The sequence below is a fragment of the Manacus candei genome, unplaced genomic scaffold (genome assembly GCF_025592945.1).
Source record: "Manacus candei isolate 608988 ecotype Guabito, Panama unplaced genomic scaffold, ASM2559294v1 h1tg000002l, whole genome shotgun sequence".
In the NCBI taxonomy this organism is placed as follows: Eukaryota; Metazoa; Chordata; class Aves; order Passeriformes; family Pipridae; genus Manacus; species Manacus candei.
Window position 1 is genome coordinate 2,650,497 of NW_026138050.1, and position 18,392 is coordinate 2,668,888.

The 18,392-nt window shown below is 43.0% G+C and overlaps 1 protein-coding gene across 3 annotated transcripts in view; it reads left to right on the forward strand.

Annotated features, from left to right (window-relative positions):
• TOM1L2 (target of myb1 like 2 membrane trafficking protein) overlaps positions 1-18,392 on the forward strand; it is a 57,326-nt gene that overhangs the window by 3,836 nt on the left and 35,098 nt on the right. For all 3 annotated transcript variants that reach the window (XM_051778223.1, XM_051778227.1, XM_051778234.1), the window contains exons 2-4: positions 15,510-15,594; positions 16,525-16,603; positions 18,221-18,370. In XM_051778223.1, coding sequence (XP_051634183.1) covers positions 15,510-15,594; positions 16,525-16,603; positions 18,221-18,370 — 314 coding nt within the window. The remainder of the gene's footprint in view (positions 1-15,509; positions 15,595-16,524; positions 16,604-18,220; positions 18,371-18,392) is intronic.

Sequence of the window (18,392 nt, forward strand, 5' to 3'; positions counted from 1 at the left end):
TCTATTTTGAAAAATATCCTGACAAGCTGAGGAAGAGAAGAGCAGGAAGATGTGTAGGAAAGCAGCGCTGACAGAGTGCTCACTGTGTGGAAAAGGGCTGGCCTGGGGAAAGAGCTGCAATTTACAGTAGTGGGAATTTGCCTTGAGATTCACCATCCTGCCATAAATTGCATTTTTATCTTTCTTTGTTCAACGGAGCCATCTTTAAAGTGTCACCACTCTATTCAAGGTTATTAGAACAAATACCCTTCCTGCAGGTTAGCGAAAACATCCCCGATGATTAAAGCTGATTGAATTACAGGAATGTGGAGTGCTGGTGACTTTTTTTTTTTGGTCATTCTGCTTATTTGATATTGGCCATATGGCTTACACATGAGAACACAGGAAAACCTGGTTTAGTGGTTTTGGTTTTTTACCCTGGAGACTTCACAAAGGCTTCAGGAAAGTATTTATTTGTTTGAATCCAAACCAAGCTCTGCTGCTGCCCCCCTGCCTGGCTCCCTCAGGTGAGGAGGGCTGAGCTGGGACAGTGAGGTGTGAAATGAGGTGGTGAATGGGGGCATCAAGGTCCCTTTTGGTTGAGCTGTGAGTGCTGCTGAAATCAGCTGTTCTCCCTGCAGCCCGAAATCTGCTTGACCCGGAGCCAAAGACCTCCGGGAGAGACATTCAGCAGCTCAGTTAAGTGCACTGAGACCTGAAAGTTAATTTTTAACGATATAGTAGAAATTAAGTTGTTCTGTGTGACTGGAGGGGGGTGGCTCAGGTGCTGCTGATTTACAGCCCTGGTCCCTGTTGATGAAGAGAGGTTTCAGAGCAGGGTGCTGGTCTGGGCACGTGCCTTGGAGTCTGTTTTTGGAGGAGGAACAGTGCAGTGATTTAATACAGAGTATTGTTTAAGGAGGCTACAAAAACAAGGTTTCAGCAAAAGATACAGAGGCACTTTATTGAAGCAACAGTGAGGCAGACAGCTTTTCAATTGATTTTTATCAAAGCACTTGCAGTTTCCATTCGAGGCTATTAAATTGATAATATATATGGTGGATAGTGTCTGTTTCCAGAGCTGCTGTTTTGTTCCCCCCCGTTTTTTTTTTCTTTTTAATGGGAAAATGCTTGAGCTTGGGTGGTTTAAAACACCTTTTTATTTTCCTTACCATAAGAAGCACTTGAGCCCTTTCTTCACATATGAATCTTAAAATAAAAATGGTTCCTAAATAAATGAGTTGATGGCTACATGCAGGAACAGAGAAATGCATTAGAGGCAGCAGCCCATGGCAGTCCTGTGGGAGGCATTAATCCAGGCTTTCTTGTCCACATTTTCCCTAAGTTCCCTTCAGAGTAAACTTACTACTTTGCTGTGCCGTAAGTGGAACATTTTTTTTAAAGACAAGCCTTTTCCCAATGCTAGAAGTCAGTGTTTAAAGTGCACACCATAATCTTAGGATCTGCTCCCAATAAAATTCCATTTTTGCAGCATGCTGTTGGGCTCTGAATCGTCTCTCTCTTCTTTCATTGCATTATAATAAAAAGTTATTTGCATTTACCCATAACCACAGAAGCATTGTGCCCTGTTCTAAGGGAAGCTTTCCTCAGTACAAGGTGGCAGAAACTTTTCTTGCTGTGTCAAAAAGATGAGTTTTGTCTTTGCCAGCAGTGAAAAGGGCACAAGAAGTTCTCTCCCCAGAGTTTAAGTACTTTTTCTAGGTACTCCTGTAGCTGGTCAGTTGTTAGAAATCCAGCCCCCCACTGCTCATTCAGAATTGTGCTTGTCATGCAAAAAGAGAGTCTGATAAAGTGCTTTTAGTTTTATAAGATTATTTGGATCTGCTTTCACTTCACGACAATGGATTATGTTGTAAGTAAAATCTCCATGAAATATGAAAATGGATATCTTTGCTTTTAAAGGAGCAAATAAATACTGAGTCATGAATCCGGCAACTTGGAGAGAAACTACATACACGTGTGAAGCTGGGTAATTAGTATAATACCATTTAATACTGGGTTTCTAAGACTGGATTTATTTTATAGGCACAAAAGCAGATTGTAGTTCATGAAGGTATTATAACATGTATTTTTGGGTAATGCAGTTTTATCTCTTTCAGCACGATACGCTTAAATGTGTATTCCATATGCTTCTAATATAAATCTATATGTGAGAGTGAGGGCAGCTCGTTCCCAGTTTGTTTCTGCTCTGTTCATGGACTCAGCAATTTTTTTTTTTTAAACTGCATATTTAAAATATGCTTGACTAAAACCCACAGAAAATCCCCACAAACCCTTCCAACTGATCCAATATTTCACCCAAAACAATGTTCACCAAAAAAAAAAAGTATTGTGTGTTTTCCTTAGTTAAGAACTGTTTTAAGTTAGTCAGACTTTCCTTTGTTTTCATAAGCTACAGTGAGTTTTTAATTAACGATTCTTTGAAGGTGATGAAGCCATTTGGTGGCATCCTCAGTGATAATGGTGAGTGGAGGGACAGCAGCACCTCTGGCAGAAGTTTTGGTGAGATGATCCTTCCTGGGGAAGGTGCTGCGTGGCACCTGCAGGGCTGGGGCTCTTCAGGGCTGGCCCAGCAACCTCCTTCCTCATATGGTGTTTCATACTTGACTAAAAATCATTTCACCCTTTGAGTTTTGGTTTCAAAATCTGTGCAATGTGTAGTTGATAGGGAGCACAGGGAGAAAGGATGATGTGGGAGCCCTGAGAAGCAAGGCAGTGACCCGAAAGCCCAGCCTGGGTAAACACAGTGATGAATCTGAACAGATCACCCAGAACTAGTTTTCCCACTTTCTTGTTTGCATCTACCTGGAGAATTCCTAGTTTTCTATATAAAAGACACTTATTGCTGAGTATAAAAATCCTATCAAGAATAAATAAGCCTTGTTTTCCTTATTTGCTTATTCTGCTGATGGTTCTCCCCGGTCTTTTCCGTTACCACCAATGGCAAAGGGCTCATTTAAAACTGAGGATTTTCCAGGACAAAAGATACTGGTCTAAAGGCTTTGCTAGAGCTGGATCTCTCCTCCCTTAAGAGCAGCTCCTTTGCTCCAGGTAAACATGTCTTTACACAGCCCATGGAGCCAGATCTTCCCGTCTGTAGGTAACTCTTCCCATTGCTCAAGAAGGGGAGATGCAAATAAATCCAGCCAGTCTATTACTGGCAGCACTGTCCTTAAATTGAAATATATGCTCTGTGATTGTCCCATACCTGCCAGAATTTTAAGGTGTGCTCCATAATGTAGTAACTCGTTTCAAAAACAAAAACTAGGGAAGAAAAAATGTCCATGTATGTACATGCCCTGTCTGTGTCTGAGCAATTCCTGGCACGGCTGTGTGTGGACTATTTACTCCTGGTGCTGTATGTCTCAGTTCACAGCATTTGGCAGCTCAGCATAGTCTCAGAGAGCATCAGGAGACTCAAAAAAAAAACCAAAAAGAGAGAGGATATTCAGAAGAAACCTGTTGAATAATTTGGTTAGCTTGTAAGCCTGCTTAGTCCTTGAGAGTAAGGCAGTCTGTTCCCCAGCTGGTCCTCGGAAACCTTCTGGGTTAAATTGCTTTGGGAAGAAATTCTTTGTTCAAATTCAGATCAAAGAAAATGTACACAAAGTGAAGGCACAGATTGGTGTCATAAACTGTGTTTGAATCCCAAGAACTTTGCAGAGCATTGGTTTCTTGTTCTTAAGGCAAGAAAGTCTTTGTTGCATCCCAAATGTGGTCAGGAATGTTGTTAACTTGGGCATGTTGCATCCTCTGTATTTTCATGGGATAAATCTACTGCAAGAAGTGTGACTGGCTTCGTGTTTGACCCAAATAACAAAAATGCATGTTTCTTGCCTAGCTGAGTAAATGCAGAAAAGTCCCTTTTTAAAATCTGGTATTTCCTGACTTTTTTTTTTTTTTAACTTTTATTTTGTCTCAGTTATAACTTTCTGCATTTATTTTCCTTTTGGAAGGAAGGGGGGTCTTTCCTTGCCCATAAACACAAAGAGCTACCTTGAGCATATTAAATAAATTGCAAGCTTCAGCAGCTTTGCCAGCAAATTTTGGAAAGTTTTTATGATATTCTGGGCCTACAGGCTTGCAGTGTTTCACAGCTCCTAATCACTTTGTCTTCTGAGACTAATAAATATGTCTGTTTGCTCCAATCAGTTAACAGAGTGTTAAGGAATTTCACCAGTTAATTGCTTCCTAATTTAAGATCAGGAGAGAAAATATGCAAACTTTATTGGAATATTTCATTTGGATTGAGTCTGGAAATCCATCTCCACACTGTGACCCAAGTTATTTCCTGGATGCTGTCTGGTATTTTCCTGAGCAGTTGTTATGGGATATAGGCATGATAATAAGATGATTGACAGTGGGAGGTAGAGGTTAAGCTGGATGCAGCATGTATTTGGGATTGGGGTACTCTTATTTCACATTTAAGCTGTTGTAGTAAATAGCTTGTTTTTTCATTATCTTTGAGCTGCCCTTTCTCTGATGATTTTCGTTGTTTTAATTAGAAAGGTATTTTGCTGAAAAGAGCGATCTCAGACCTTTGTGAAATTTTCTGCTAGTACAAATAATGGTAAATCTGAAATCACTTATTAGACAAGAAGTTGTTATGGCAACTATAAGATGGTTGGCTAATCAGAGAGTGAGATCAGTTTTTATTTACAAGTGTAATGAGCAATTAAGTTTGAGCAGCTGTCAGACTTGGAAAGTGATTAAAGTTCAGCAAACAACCCAAATGGGTCAGTGTTCAGTTCTGATGGTTTTCTGACTCTGCAGCTTGATCATCTGTGGGTTTTACCTACTATAATTAAAACTGCCTTTAAAATCCCCATCCGTGCCAATGACTTGGCATAGCCAGTGAGTAATGAAAATTCCCTTTTCCAACCGGGTTCTTTAACAGGTATTGACCTGGAGTCTTGCTGTGGGTAATGAGGTATTTCACGTGTAGCATTCCTTACAGCAAAGCTCAGTTTGGATGCTGGTTTGCAGAATCATCTCCTGGCTGTCGGTGATCACCAGGAGGGAGCTGAAACGGCCCAGCCTCGCTCAGGGCTCGGAGCACCTCTAAAGGCTCTCTTTCATTAAAGGCATCATTATGCTGTTGTTGGTTGCTTAGGAAGCTGCTGCTGGGCTCATAGGAAGGACGTGCACAGTGTGCATGAACATCAAACCCTAAAGAAGGGCAGAAAGTCTTGATTCACCCAGAAACGTACAAGAATGCCCAGTAGAGACGGAGCTGGTGAAGCTCAGTTGTTGGGCTGGTCACCAGTGACAGGGCAGGCTGCTGGTCCTCATGACCTTCCCAAGCAGGAGCTGGTTCTCTGCAGATTCCGGAAGATTGGACGTGTTCACAGTGGGAAAGTCACCTTCCCATCCATATTCTGCACCAGAGCAGCCTATTTCATTGCTGGGGTTTGCTTCCCTGCTGCACGTGTTAAATAAGCCAAACTGTTTGTAAGCCTTACTCAAAACCTGTGTTTTAGTTAGAATTTTAACTGTCCAAGGACCAGTGGAGCTGTTTTCCAAAAGTATGCTGTAGTGCCCTGCTACATTTACATTTTTATTAATTTTGCCACACTAATAGTGTGATGTAATGGAGGTGATTGCAGTGGAACGTGAAATGGATTGGGACAGCTCCTGACCTGAAGAATTCACGAAGTCGTGTGACTAGATAACACAAGTTGCTGAATGGGGACTTAAGGGAAAATTAATATGACAGTCTCAGAAATAGGCATTTGCATACTTGACCTAAACTTCTGGTATTTACATTTTCTATTTATCAGTCTTTTCCAGGCTTATCTACAGCAGTGGCACATGAGAAACAGGGCTGTAGAAACGGAGCAGAATTTTTAGCAGGGTTATATTAGAGACCAAGAAATCCACATTTCTCAGCCTCCAAGATGGGGTTGCACACATGTATGTTGTTATTACTGTTGCCTGATTTGCTCTCGGGTTTCCTGAGAGGATTGTTTGGGAGTGTTTATCTGCTAAGCTTCTGCCGGCATAGCAAGCCTGGCTTCTTGGAGTGGGCAGCTGGCAATGGAGCCCTTCAGTGACCGCAGCGTTGGCAAAAGTAATTCCTGTTACCCAGTGGAAGAGGAGCCAGCTCTCCCCTCTTCCCGTGGTGAAAACACTTAGTGTATTCCAGACGCTGATCTTCAAGCCGCGGAGATCTTGAAGAATTGGAAGGGGGTTGGAGCTGGCTGCCTCTTGCATAGGCCTGCTGTGGTCCTGTAGAGCAGTGTGAGGGAAGGCTGGAAAACTGAAAAGCAAACTGGAGCTTTCACGCTAGAAAACGTGAGCTGTGAGCCCTCAAAAGCTGCCGACTCCTCTGTCTAGTTCACTCCACGTGTGGGATAATTGTGGTTTTCCAGAGGACACAGCTTCATAGTTGTAGATATGTAGGAGAGCTGGGGGTGGGAACGTGGAATAGTTACTTTAGGAGTTGTTTCATTTCATTCATAACACGTTTTAATTACCACATACAAACGTTTGCTTAAAAATCTGCTGTAGCAAGGGAGTAAACTTGTTCTTGTAACTGCTTCCTTGTAGGAATGGGAGATTTTGCCTATTTTTCCCCCCTCACTAAATAATGTTTCAAGTTTATTTTAAGCGTGTGAAAATGTGGGCAATTGACTCATAACCTGTAAAAAATAATACAAATAATACTAATGTAGGAGCCTGATGATTCTCTCTGCTTTATAGTTTGTTTGCAGCAAACAACATGTTACAAGTGAGCAGGTGGGAGGGGGAGTTTTAAATATATGGGGATGGATTTTTAGAGTTTGCAGCTGACGTGGATTAAAAATTCTTAGAACATTTCATCCATGAAAGGCAATTAGTTTTGTTTTATGAATATGAAAAGCACGTAGCTTGTAAGTACTGGAGTGAAGTCCCAAGTGAGTTATTAGAACTTGCTTTACTCATGTAGTACAAAATTAGCCATCAAGAGCTGATAGATTTCAAATATAGCTCACTGACACACTGATCATCCATAACTTTTCATAAAGACATTTTTTTGGGCTCACCTGTAATTACTGGATGCTGTTGAAATCCTGAATGGGGCAGGTAGTCACAGATCAGGACACCTCTTTGCTCTTGATGGTGATTACAGCATATTGTGCAGCTGAGATATTGAATTGTGATACCTCTCTGCCCTCTTTCACAACTTTCAGCTGCCCCTTTCTAAGTTAAGGCTGATAAAATGAATGGAGTCTGCTCTTTTTTTTTATTTTTGGCATTAGGATAAATTCATGTATTAGATGATTTTTTTGGAATATCTGAGTTATTTGTGTGATGTGTCTCAGTGGTGAAAGAAGCTTCTCAGCTACTATCAGGTGTTTTGAAAATTACTATTTTTCAGCTTCTTTGCCTGGTTTCTTTGTCTGGATTTTTTTTTTGCAGTGAGGGAGAGCCAAAGACTCCGCTATTAAGAAATTTGGTATTTCCAGTGTTGATCAACCGATGTTACTCATCCAGTACGTCAGTGTTTTAACACCTGAGATTCTCAGCTAAGGAACTGGTAGCCCCAGTTAAGGAACAAGGTCATCCGAATTCCACGGAGAAATTAAAACAGTATAAAAACTCTTTGGCAAGTGCTGAGCTAAAATCCAAGTTCTGCCTGTGGAAATGACTAAATGTCGAGTTGTTGTAGAGCACAGGCTGCTGTACAGTGGCCAAAGGAGGAGGAGATTTGGGTGACCATCCCAATTCACTGACCTGTTTAAACAGTGCTGTGCTGATAAATTCTCCCCCCCGGAGTCACACGGACACGTCGCAGCAGTGGAATTTAGAAAAGGCAAATCCGAGGGAGACTGTTTTGTCACCCAGGAGGCTTTAATTTATGGTTTTGTGCCTCTCATCCAGAGAAGAAAGATGGACACTCAGAGTGGGATGATATTAAACTGCTGGAAGTGCCGCCTAATAGATCACAGATGTTTGTCAAGCAGCAAATCATCATCCCCCCTGACACAGCAAGACGAGGGGACACTGTCACGAGATGTGACGTGTCATAAAGGAACATTGATTTGTTGCTCCCCTACAGTAAATCACACAGCAAACATCTCCATTCAAATCCATTAAAATCCATTAATACAGGGCGTAGATTTTAAAACTGCTCTGACATTTCTGATTGAAGGCTTTGGCATTATCGATTCCTGACGTGAGCGGGTCGCTGTTTGTCAATCGTCAAGTAGCACCATCATCTGAATGTCACAGGGTTTTGCAGTGAGGTGGGAATCTGGCCAAGGTCACTGCTGAAAGGGATGAAGAAACGTGCAGTGCAGGCTGAATTTTGGGGGAGAGTGCCTCTGAATCATGCAAATGGCTTCATGAGCTGGGAGCTGCTGCCGTATGACCTCGCGCTGAAGGACGGCTATTTACGGTACACGGGTCAACATGTGAGCTCTAATGAGTGTCAGGGCATGGGAGGAAGGAGGTTTTCTGTGCTTTCTTTCTAAAGCCATGTAGAATGGAAAAGTCAGAGGGATTTCACCGGGTTTTAAAGAAGCAGTAGTCTCTCTCTGCCATCTGTTTTGGAAGAGAGCAACTTACATACACATGTCATTCAGTGGAGCTTGCTGTCAGCAGCAACAATTTCTGCTGATGGGGGAGCTTCAGGGAGAATATTCATAACAAAAGTATTGTATAGAAACACACCGTTCTTCTTGGGATCCTGCTTCCAAATGCCTTTAAGGACTGTGACTAAAGCACTGTTTGTGCCTGAGATGAACATCTGAGTACAGAAGCTGCCTGGACCAGGTTCCCCTGCCAGGCTGTTTTTGTGCAATACAAGAGGGGATGGGAAAGTCCACCTGGTTTTACACCCTCCAATGCATCAAGACCTTTGAGATGTGACAAACTAAATGAGTCAGGCTGATATGCTTCCTTGCCTGCTCTGATATTACTATAAGTCTTTCTGGTTTGTTTTTCTTTTAGTTCAGGTGAAGCTCTGATCTGAGTATGAAAGAAAAATCTTCTTTGTTGTACAGCTGTTAATATTGGTTTAATATGTGTTAATCCATTCACCTTGCTCTGTTTCTGAAACTGCAGCACAGCTATGCTCAGTTAATCACCTGGAGTTTCAAGCTCCTGAGAGGCTGAATTTGTGGGAGATGGTGGGTGATGTCTTTCCTGCAGCATATCTAAATCACAAGAATGTTGTAGCGTGGCTGTGGCTGCCATGTGGTCCTTAAAAAGGCACAGTAATTACGTACTACATATTCATGATTGCAGGTACATGTGATTTGGAAAGCAGGTTGGAGGAAGTTTGGCATTTGGGTGGCACCTTCAAAAAGAAGAAAACCTGAAAGTTAATTGGAGAAAATGACAGTTCCCAGTTTACTGCTGTGCCTTCCGACAGCACTCGAGCTAAATACTCATTAGGACTGCACATGTGCATGCCCATGCTGTCTCGTTATTTTATTTTAACTTAGACTCCACAGCCATCACCAGCTATGATTATTCATTTATTCAGCAGCAGAAACTTGGGCAAAACAATGAGTGGAGGATAGATGACTAGATCCCAAAGAGTTTCAAGGTGAGCATAGCTAAAAATTGAGTGAAAAAATCCCACCAGTCAAAGGGGATGGCCAGTGCTGCAGCAGTCCAACCCAAATCACGCTTTCTGTAATGCCTTGCTGTTCAGATTGAGCCCGTTTGTTCTAGCTGACTGGCTTTTTCCTTGGAAGTGTGAAGCTCAGCATTTTCAGAGCAGTGTGAAATAAGGAATGTAGAAAAAGGACTTGGAGCAGTGAGGTGGCTAATTGAAAAATGCTCTTGGAGCCGTGTGCTCTAACAAAGAAGCTCTGGCAGGTTTTTATGAATAAGTCGCTCCACAGTTGAGTTTTGATCTTGAGTTTCGAATGAGTTGCATTTATTTTTTAATAGCAGTGTTTTGATAAAAAGGAACAATCCTCCTGTTGGTTACCATAATGCCTAAGTGGCCGTGACTGTCTCTAAAAGCAAATATAGAGAAACAAGAATAGACTGTTGGGTTCAGGAGTGTCCAAGTGTGTTATTTGAATGTGGCTTCCAAGTGATGTGTCTTGAACTCAGCAGGTCTGTGAATACTGAGGGTCTTTAGTCTTATCTTCATTTTGCTTGGACAGCTGAAATATGTTTCCATGGCCTCTGGATGGTCTTTCCACAGGTCTTATTGATGGTGCTGTGCAGATCATTGATGATTTGTTGAATCCAAGAGAGACAACTGCAGTCACAAATGTAATGATGCTTTAAAGCAAAACAATTCTATAAGCTACACCTCAGAGATGTCATTGTTGAGCAATCTTGTCTGGTTTGCATTGCCTTGCAAAACTCTTGATTTTTTCCTCAAAGTCCAGTCTCTAAAAGCATTTTGCTTTTGCCTTCAGCTGATAGCCCTCACTTCTGAGAGAGCAACACTGCACTGAAGGGAGGGCAACCAACAGGATAGAAGTGAAAAGCTGCTGATAGTGTGGCTTCTTCTGATCCCTGTCACATATTATGCAGAGTGAAATATAACACATCTGACTGTTTGATTCACTAATTTGACTTGTGGAGCACAGCTGGTAGGCAGGTGGACTGTTAAGAGACAAGACAAAGATCTAAGATCTGCAATCTTCTGAACTTCCAAGCAAAAAAAAAAAAAAAAAGGCAGCCACAAAAAGCAAGATGTTTTATGCTACTTGAACAGCAAACCCTGTTGGAGGGAAGGGGAGAAGTTTGGAATCAGAACTTTCTTGCTTTTGGATCTCTCTAACGTGATGGACTGGTGTGCATGTTTCTTTGCATAAATAGGAGGTGATTTTGTGCGTGTAATTCATCCCAAATGTATGAATTGAGAGCCTCTGAAGCATCTGAAACATCTGGAGAAGACCCAAGAGAGAAAACTGTGATTTCTCCAAACACAAAGATCTGTTCATTCATGAGATTCTCTGGTGTTCAAACAGAAAACAGCAGTTCTGCTGTTTTCATTTAATGTTAATTTCTAGCTAGTGCTACCCTTTTGTCTGTGCCATTCTGCACCACCACAATGACTTATTGGTGGACCTTTTGGGGAGATTTTCACCTGGCCCTGTCATCATTCAGCTGGAATAACTGCTCTCTGCTTCCAGCAGTCAGATTTTCAGTCTCAGCTGCTTAAACCTACATATGGCACGTGACTAAAGTAACATAAAGATTTCAGCTTGTGCAGTGCAATCCTGATAAAAATCTCCAGGCTCTCTCCATTGGTAGGTTCCATATAATGGTCAGAGGTGAGATTGGAAGGGGGAAGCAGGGAAAAGTGAGGAGTTCTGCTTTATCTCATCCATACGTGAATACAGGCAAATTTTAAGAGTTTATCAACACTGGAGCAGAAGTAGTACGGGCAGAACAGGGCTGAGAGGAGCCTCTCGAGGACAACCAGTGCTGGTGTTTCTCTGTGAGGTCACTTTTGGGCCGGGTTCAGGATGGGCGGTAAAAGTTCTCCTGGTTTTTCCTGCATTTATAAGATAATTCCTGCCCTGCCCTGTGCAACCTGTTTGTTACGGGGTGATTACACGGGAACTTCTGACCTGATTTCCTTGTGGTGACATCTCAGGTCGGAGCAGGTTGCTTGGGAAGAGGTTTGGCTGGGGGTGTGTGCCCGAGACTGTTTACACCAGGAAGTTTACGCTACTGAACCTTCTGAATTCCATAAAATGCCCAGGATTTCAGCGTGAGCAGGGAAATGCTGATACTGCCATTTGGCAGAGTGTGGAAATGCGGCCACAAGAGTTGGATCTCAGAGGGAAGGTGTGAATGAAAAAAATAGCACAGTTTTTTCTCCCTTTCCTTGCAGACCACAGAGGAGCTGGTGCTGCCTGTGCATATGCAGTGCCCGAGGTCTGCCACGTGTCAGGCGTGCAGGGCCAGATTGTCTTTCTCCCTACCGGAACATTTATGCTTTAATTTGGGACACGTGGTGGGAACTGATAGCGTCTTGTTTCAGAGAGAGACTTCCTGATAATCTCACTGGTATCAAGTCTCTGTGTGAGACACAAACTCCCAGGCCAAGCTGTATCCCAGCAGTCTGGGAGCGGCTCTGGAGTCAGGAGCTGTGCAAGGAGCCCTTGGCACCAGGCTGGGAGCTGCCAGCCCTTCTGTGATTAAACTGCGATTAAACTATACCAGAAACTCTTCAGTTCAGGGGGGACTCCTCCACATCACCTTCTTGCTTGTCTGATTTAACATTTCTCATTGCACCCTGGAATTCTGGTCACGTTCCAGAGTCCTCATGTGAACTAGTGCCATTTAGGTGCCTTTTAATGAGTGAAAAAGGTGGAGGAACTGGTCACTCTTTTAAAGGGGATTTGTATGATTTGCATGCCATTCCTTTGCTGTTCTGTGATAGTTTCTGTTATAAAATCTGTTTACCTTGGCTGTCATATCTATGTGCTGTTTGAGGAGGAGCCTCTGAGAAATGCAGGGCTTCCGAAATGTCCGTTAAATACTGGACAGGTTTTTGAGTATTTTTAATTTACTACATTTTGTCTGTGTTGGGCAGGGGTTCTCTAACAGATGAGTGCAGGCAGAGCTGTTTCACCAGAAATCCAGAACTAAAACCTGCTGTGTTTTGGTTCTGGAAGAGCTCTACAGGCTTTCAGTTCATTGCAGTGTAATATTGCTCTTCAAACAAATCCCACCCAAACCTTCTCTGCAGCCAGTGAACTCCTTTGTACAGCTGAGAGAGCACTGCAGCAGCAAATCTGGGTCACACACCCTACAAAGGACACACGACTCCAGATGACAAGTGCTCGTGTGCTCCCTGTTGCTGAAAAAGAGACTAAAATTAGCTTCCAACTCTTACTTGAATTAAAAATTACCCAAGGGGAAAAGAACTAATTCTCAAGAAGACAACTGTTATGTCTTAAACCCACACAGTCTCAGCCATGTATTGCTCCCAACTAAAGAACAGAAATGCAAAAATAAAAAAGCGATAACCAAGGTTTTTGGGAGAAAGGGGATTTTGTTTTCCCTAGAGCATCTCAGGTGGGGAATACGAAGGAGGTTATTTGGGGCCCCAGATGAGTGTTCCAGCGCTGAGCTCCATACTGTGCTGCAGCAGCATCTCTTCACTCTGCCATCTCCAAAACACCACAGTTTTTACCTGTGGAGTGCTGCCATATCCACATTTTGTCAAAATAAACCTTAACTACATGGGTTTTAGAAGAGTGAATTGGCTACTAGCACAACTTTGTGCAGGATCAGCATTTTCCATAATCATATATAAAAAGTGATTATAGCAGACCAGAGGGTCTGAACATCTCTAAGACACTGATGCCAAATGCTGTCAAGAACACACAAATTTGTTAATATAGTTTAAGGTTAAGGAAACAAATTGTGTGCCCAGCTTCAGGAATACCTTCTCTTTAAGGCATAATCTTTTATTTTGGAGCATTTGGCTTAAACATCCTTTGCAGCTCTGGGGATCACCACCTCCAGCAGATCAGATGTAGTGATATTTTTCTTTATATCTCTGACTAGTAAGGTTTTCTTTCCAAATGTTAAATAAAATGTTTTCCTAAGCAACAAGGACTATATGGAGCTGAAGGCAAATCACATTCTGTAGCAATAAGACCTTATGTACAGTATAGGAACAAAAAGCAACTAATAAAAGTGATTTTTACAAGTAGCTTTGCACAAAGATAAATTCCTGTATCCCAGAATACATTAAGTAGCTCTGCCTGCTGTATATTAACAATACTCAGTAATCTGTCCAGTATTTACTGGACATTTTGGAAGCTGTGCATCTCTGAAACAGAAAGAGTTTTCCTTGACCAAAGTCAACTTTACCACGAGGTGCTATGGCTGAAAAAGGTCCAGCTGGGAGTTTTTTAGCCTCTGTTCCCTCTCTGGTGGGTGCCTTGCAGTGCTGCTGCTCAAAATGGGAAGTGAGGTCTGAAAAACACATTCTCCTGTTCCATAATCTCCTTTTCCATGGTGTCCTCTCCTTTCTGCTCAGCTCTCTCTGCTGGGATTTTGCATAGCTGCCAGTTTTGTCTCAGACTTCTGTAATTACTGTCCTTGGTGGAGCTGTTTTAACCATGATTCTGGGGTAGAGGAGTCACTGCAACTTGAATTACCCAGACACAGTCTTTCTCCAAATAATGTCCCATAATTATGGCCTGTGGGCATCTGTATCCTCAGTCACAGTGATGGAAATGTTAATAGAAAAAAACAGTGTTGGTAAACAAAAAGAGAGATGTGAAGTCCTTGGAGCCTGGTCTTCCCAAACAAAATCTGCCTTGTTCCGGGGGACAGATTGGGGTTGGATGCAAAGACAGAAGGATAGCTGGAGAAAATGGTACTTGTGGTTTGGTTGCTGCTTTAAAATGTTTAAAAGGGTTTTTTTCTTGGTTTACTTTACATTTTAAAAATGCTTTTGTTTACCCTGTTTGCCTTCTAGCATTGGATGCCAGGGATTTGTAGAAAACCCAGACTAATTTAGAGGAGAAGGTCATGTTTGGCTCGAAGGTCCCTTTTTTTAGGTCTCTCTGGTGACAAGGCTTTACCTTCAACTTATCATCATTCCAGACTGTGGGTAGCTGATAGGATTTGAATGCTGCAAGTGAGGAGTGTGAAAAATTCCAGGGATGTTCTATGCACTGCTAGACAGAACTATATTGATTTAGGAGGAAATCCCAAGGAGGAAATAGTTCTTGTCAACTGATTACTACAAGTTACGGTTATGCTACTCTTGCAGACGCCTATAAATTAAACTGCCAACAGTTGGCATCTGCCACTGTCACAGTGCTATAGGTCATCCTTCCCTGGGAACTGAGGGATGCCAGAGTGACTTACCTGCCACAGAAATACTGAGGGAGGATCTGGGAGTTGGGAGGCAGGCAGAGTGTGCTTGGGAGGCGTGTAAGTGGCCCCAGTGTGGAGAGGAGACTGAGGACCTAGTGTGGGACAGAGGGAAGCACTGCCTGACCCCCTGGCAAGCAGATATGGAGGGACTGTGGTACAGGAGCCCCCAGCACAAGAGGTGCCCATGAGTGATATCATGACCTGAACTGTTATGTGCTAAATGTTTTCACGTGGTAGTGGTTCTTTTCATGCTGAAATTCCTTGAATTCTGTCTCCAGGTTGCTCTTTTTCCTCCCTCGACTCACATGGAGGTATTATCTGCTAAAGCAGGGAAGAGGTCATGCTGATTTTGGAGGATATTTTCCTACCTCATACCTTGCCAGCAATGCAGCATCTGAGGAGTTTAAATTGGAATTAGCTGACATTTTCCTACTCTCCCAGGAATTCAGGAGTCTTTGAAGAACAGCCCATCTATGTGGGCTGAAGGTAGTGAGCTTGAGGGATAATTGATTCTGTCTGGAAATCTCTATGCTGATCCCTAAAACCAGGAGGGAAGGATTGACATTGTTTACTGTCAGTGGGGATTTGGGTTTTTTTCTGCTTTTTCACTGGATAGTTTCAGCTCGGAGTAACTGAAGATGGATTGAGGTGCAGACCTAATCAGGAAGATGTGAAAAGATTTATTTTTCTTTACTTTACAGAAAAGGCCACGGATGGCTCTTTGCAGAGTGAAGACTGGACACTTAACATGGAGATCTGTGACATTATCAACGAGACAGAAGAAGGGTATGTGCTACTTCAGCAGACTTTGAAAGGTCCCTGAACACGATCTTACTCAGCATGTGAGGAGGTGCAGCGAGGCTGGGGGCAGGTGCTCAGGGTTTGGATGCAGTTTGCAGATCAGTTGCTTAGTTTTCCTGCTCCTTAGACATTTCCTGCTCTTTAAACCTTTTGGAAAATACTGTATGATACAGTACTTGTAGTACCCAGGACCAGGTGCACCTACCATAGTAGGAAAAAATTCTTCACTGAAAGGGTGGTCAGGCATTGGGATACACTGCCCAGGGAAGTGGTGGAGTCACCATCCCTGGAAGTGTTCAAAAAACATGCAGATGTGGCACCTGGGGACATGGTTTAGTGGTGGGCTTGGCAGTGCTGGGTTAATGGTTGGACTCAATGATCTTAGAGGTCTTTTCCAACCTGAATAATTCTGTGATACATTCTGTGGTCAGTCTCTGCTTGGGAGGGCTGGCATGAAAAATGTATTCTTGGAGAGGGTGTCGAGTTTGTATGTCTGAGGTTCCTGATTTCAGCAGGTGTATCTCTTTGCAGTGCTACAATGCCTTTAATTTCAGCTGTTTGTATGGACAGCTTCTCTGACACACCTCCTTCAGCACCAGAAAGCTGTGCTGCTTGGTAGTCTGCAGGAGAACTGACCACTGCTCTTATGCCCTGGGCCTTTGAGTGGCTGTCAGTCTTCCCTGCCTGATCAACAGCCTGGATTTTTGGAGACTTCAGGCACTCCTGCAGTCCTGACTTCTGTGATACCTTGTCTCCTCACATAATTCTCCATGATCTTGGTTGTAGTCAAGTGATCTGAAGTTAACACACATGCTTATGTCCAGACAGAAATGGTAAAGGATCCCCTTTCCCACAGTGTATGGGATGTGAGAAGCCTTTCTAAGCTGTCTGTTAAATGGTGTGTTTCTCCTTCAGGCCCAAGGATGCCATTCGAGCGCTGAAGAAGAGGCTGAATGGAAACAAGAATTACAGAGAGGTCATGCTGGCGCTGACGGTGAGTGGGGGCAGGCTGGAATGCCCCAAAGGGCAGAACCCTGCTCCTTTGTCATTTCCCTTTTCCTGGCACTCTCTTGAATGTACACACTATTTCCTTTAACAGCCACTGCTTTGCCCTTTGCTTCTCTCCAATTGCCTCCTTCCTTCCTCGGGGGGTGTTGCTGGAAGCTTTGCATAGCAGTTTTCTGACTCAATTGATTTCTGCTTTTTTTCATGGCTCTTATTCTTCCCGAGTACTGTCTGAGGAAAGTTAAAGTAGCCCAAATGAGTCTGTTACTTCCTGAGGTTTTCCTTTCTACTCTCGTCTCCCTGTGTCCAACCATTCCTCCACTCCAAGGCAACAGCTGTGGGCATATTTGCAAGTGAGGATGATGAACTTGCCATATTTTCAGCTTCATCAGTAGCTGATGCACAATTTCCCTTGGGAATGAATCTCTGTAGGAGACTTGCATTAATTTGCACTGATCTAATTTCACTCAATAAAGTGTAAATTATATTCTGTGCATTTAGGCAGCGCTGCTAAAGGTGTGGGATAATTTGCCAGCGACCTTTCCTGCTGATGACTTTAGCTGGGGGTTTCCTGGGAAGTGCAGCACCCCTGAGTGTGGTGCTCTGTGCCACAGTGACCTGAGGAATGAGCAGCAGGAACTAGATGGAGTTATCCTGCTGTGGGAAGGTGATCTGTATGATTCTTTCACGGAGCTCTTGTTGCATCTCCCTGACGAGGCGTAACCGTACTTTCTGTCTTCTTGCCATTTCCTATCCTGGATTGTCATTTTGACAGATTACCAAAGTCCAAACTATGAGATTATCCATTGTTCAGGAAAGAGAGAAATTCATCAGGAATGAGCCCGTGTCATCATGGCTGATGAAAGTAGCTGAAGTAGGAGAGTAATTACAGACTGCTCAATACGGAGTCGCAGTGGTTATTAGGCATGGCTGTAAGGAGAAGTGACGCCTTGGATTTATCTCCATGCTAATCATGTTCTTCAGAGAAAAATCAACAGCTGTTCTTCCATGGCAGTTGAATGGCAAGTGGAAGGTGCCTCCAGCTAGGTTGCAGGGGGAAAATGTGTCAAAGTATAACCTGTCAGAGCATTCACAGGGGAGTGTTTTGAATGAGTGAAGATCATTCACCTGAATTCCCAACTCTAAAACATGGCTTATAGCTCGGAGCAACTGGGTCCAGCTGTGTTCCAGGCACACAGAAAATGGTGGAGTGCCACAGCACAATAATATCTCACTGTGACAGGGTGTCCTCTGTCTTACCTGCTCCTGATGTGCTGCTGTGTACTTGACTGTTCAGCTGCGCAGGCTGGAAAGTTCTACTCTGAAGAGGAAGAAACTTTCTTTACCTTGAAAACAGGCAAAGGTGCATCACAGAAATGCCCAATATATTAATGGTGGGTGAGGTACAGCTAAATGTATGTATTGAGAGGAAGCTTTTTGGTAAAACTGGGGAAGAAGGGAAGAATTAAGACTGTACGTGTAATTTCTCCTCTTATCTTCTTGCCCTCCCATCAAAAACTTTAAAATTAAATGGATTAAAAAATCAGATGCTGTGTGTGTGATCAAGCTTTGCTCCAACAATGAATGGGTTTTTTTGTGTGTGTAGGTGTTGGAGACCTGTGTGAAGAACTGTGGCCATCGCTTTCATGTCTTAGTGGCAAACCGTGACTTCATCGATGGTGTTCTGGTGAAAATCATCTCACCCAAGAACAATCCCCCCACTATTGTACAGGATAAAGTCCTAGCACTGATTCAGGTACCCAGCTTGTCTCTGCTTC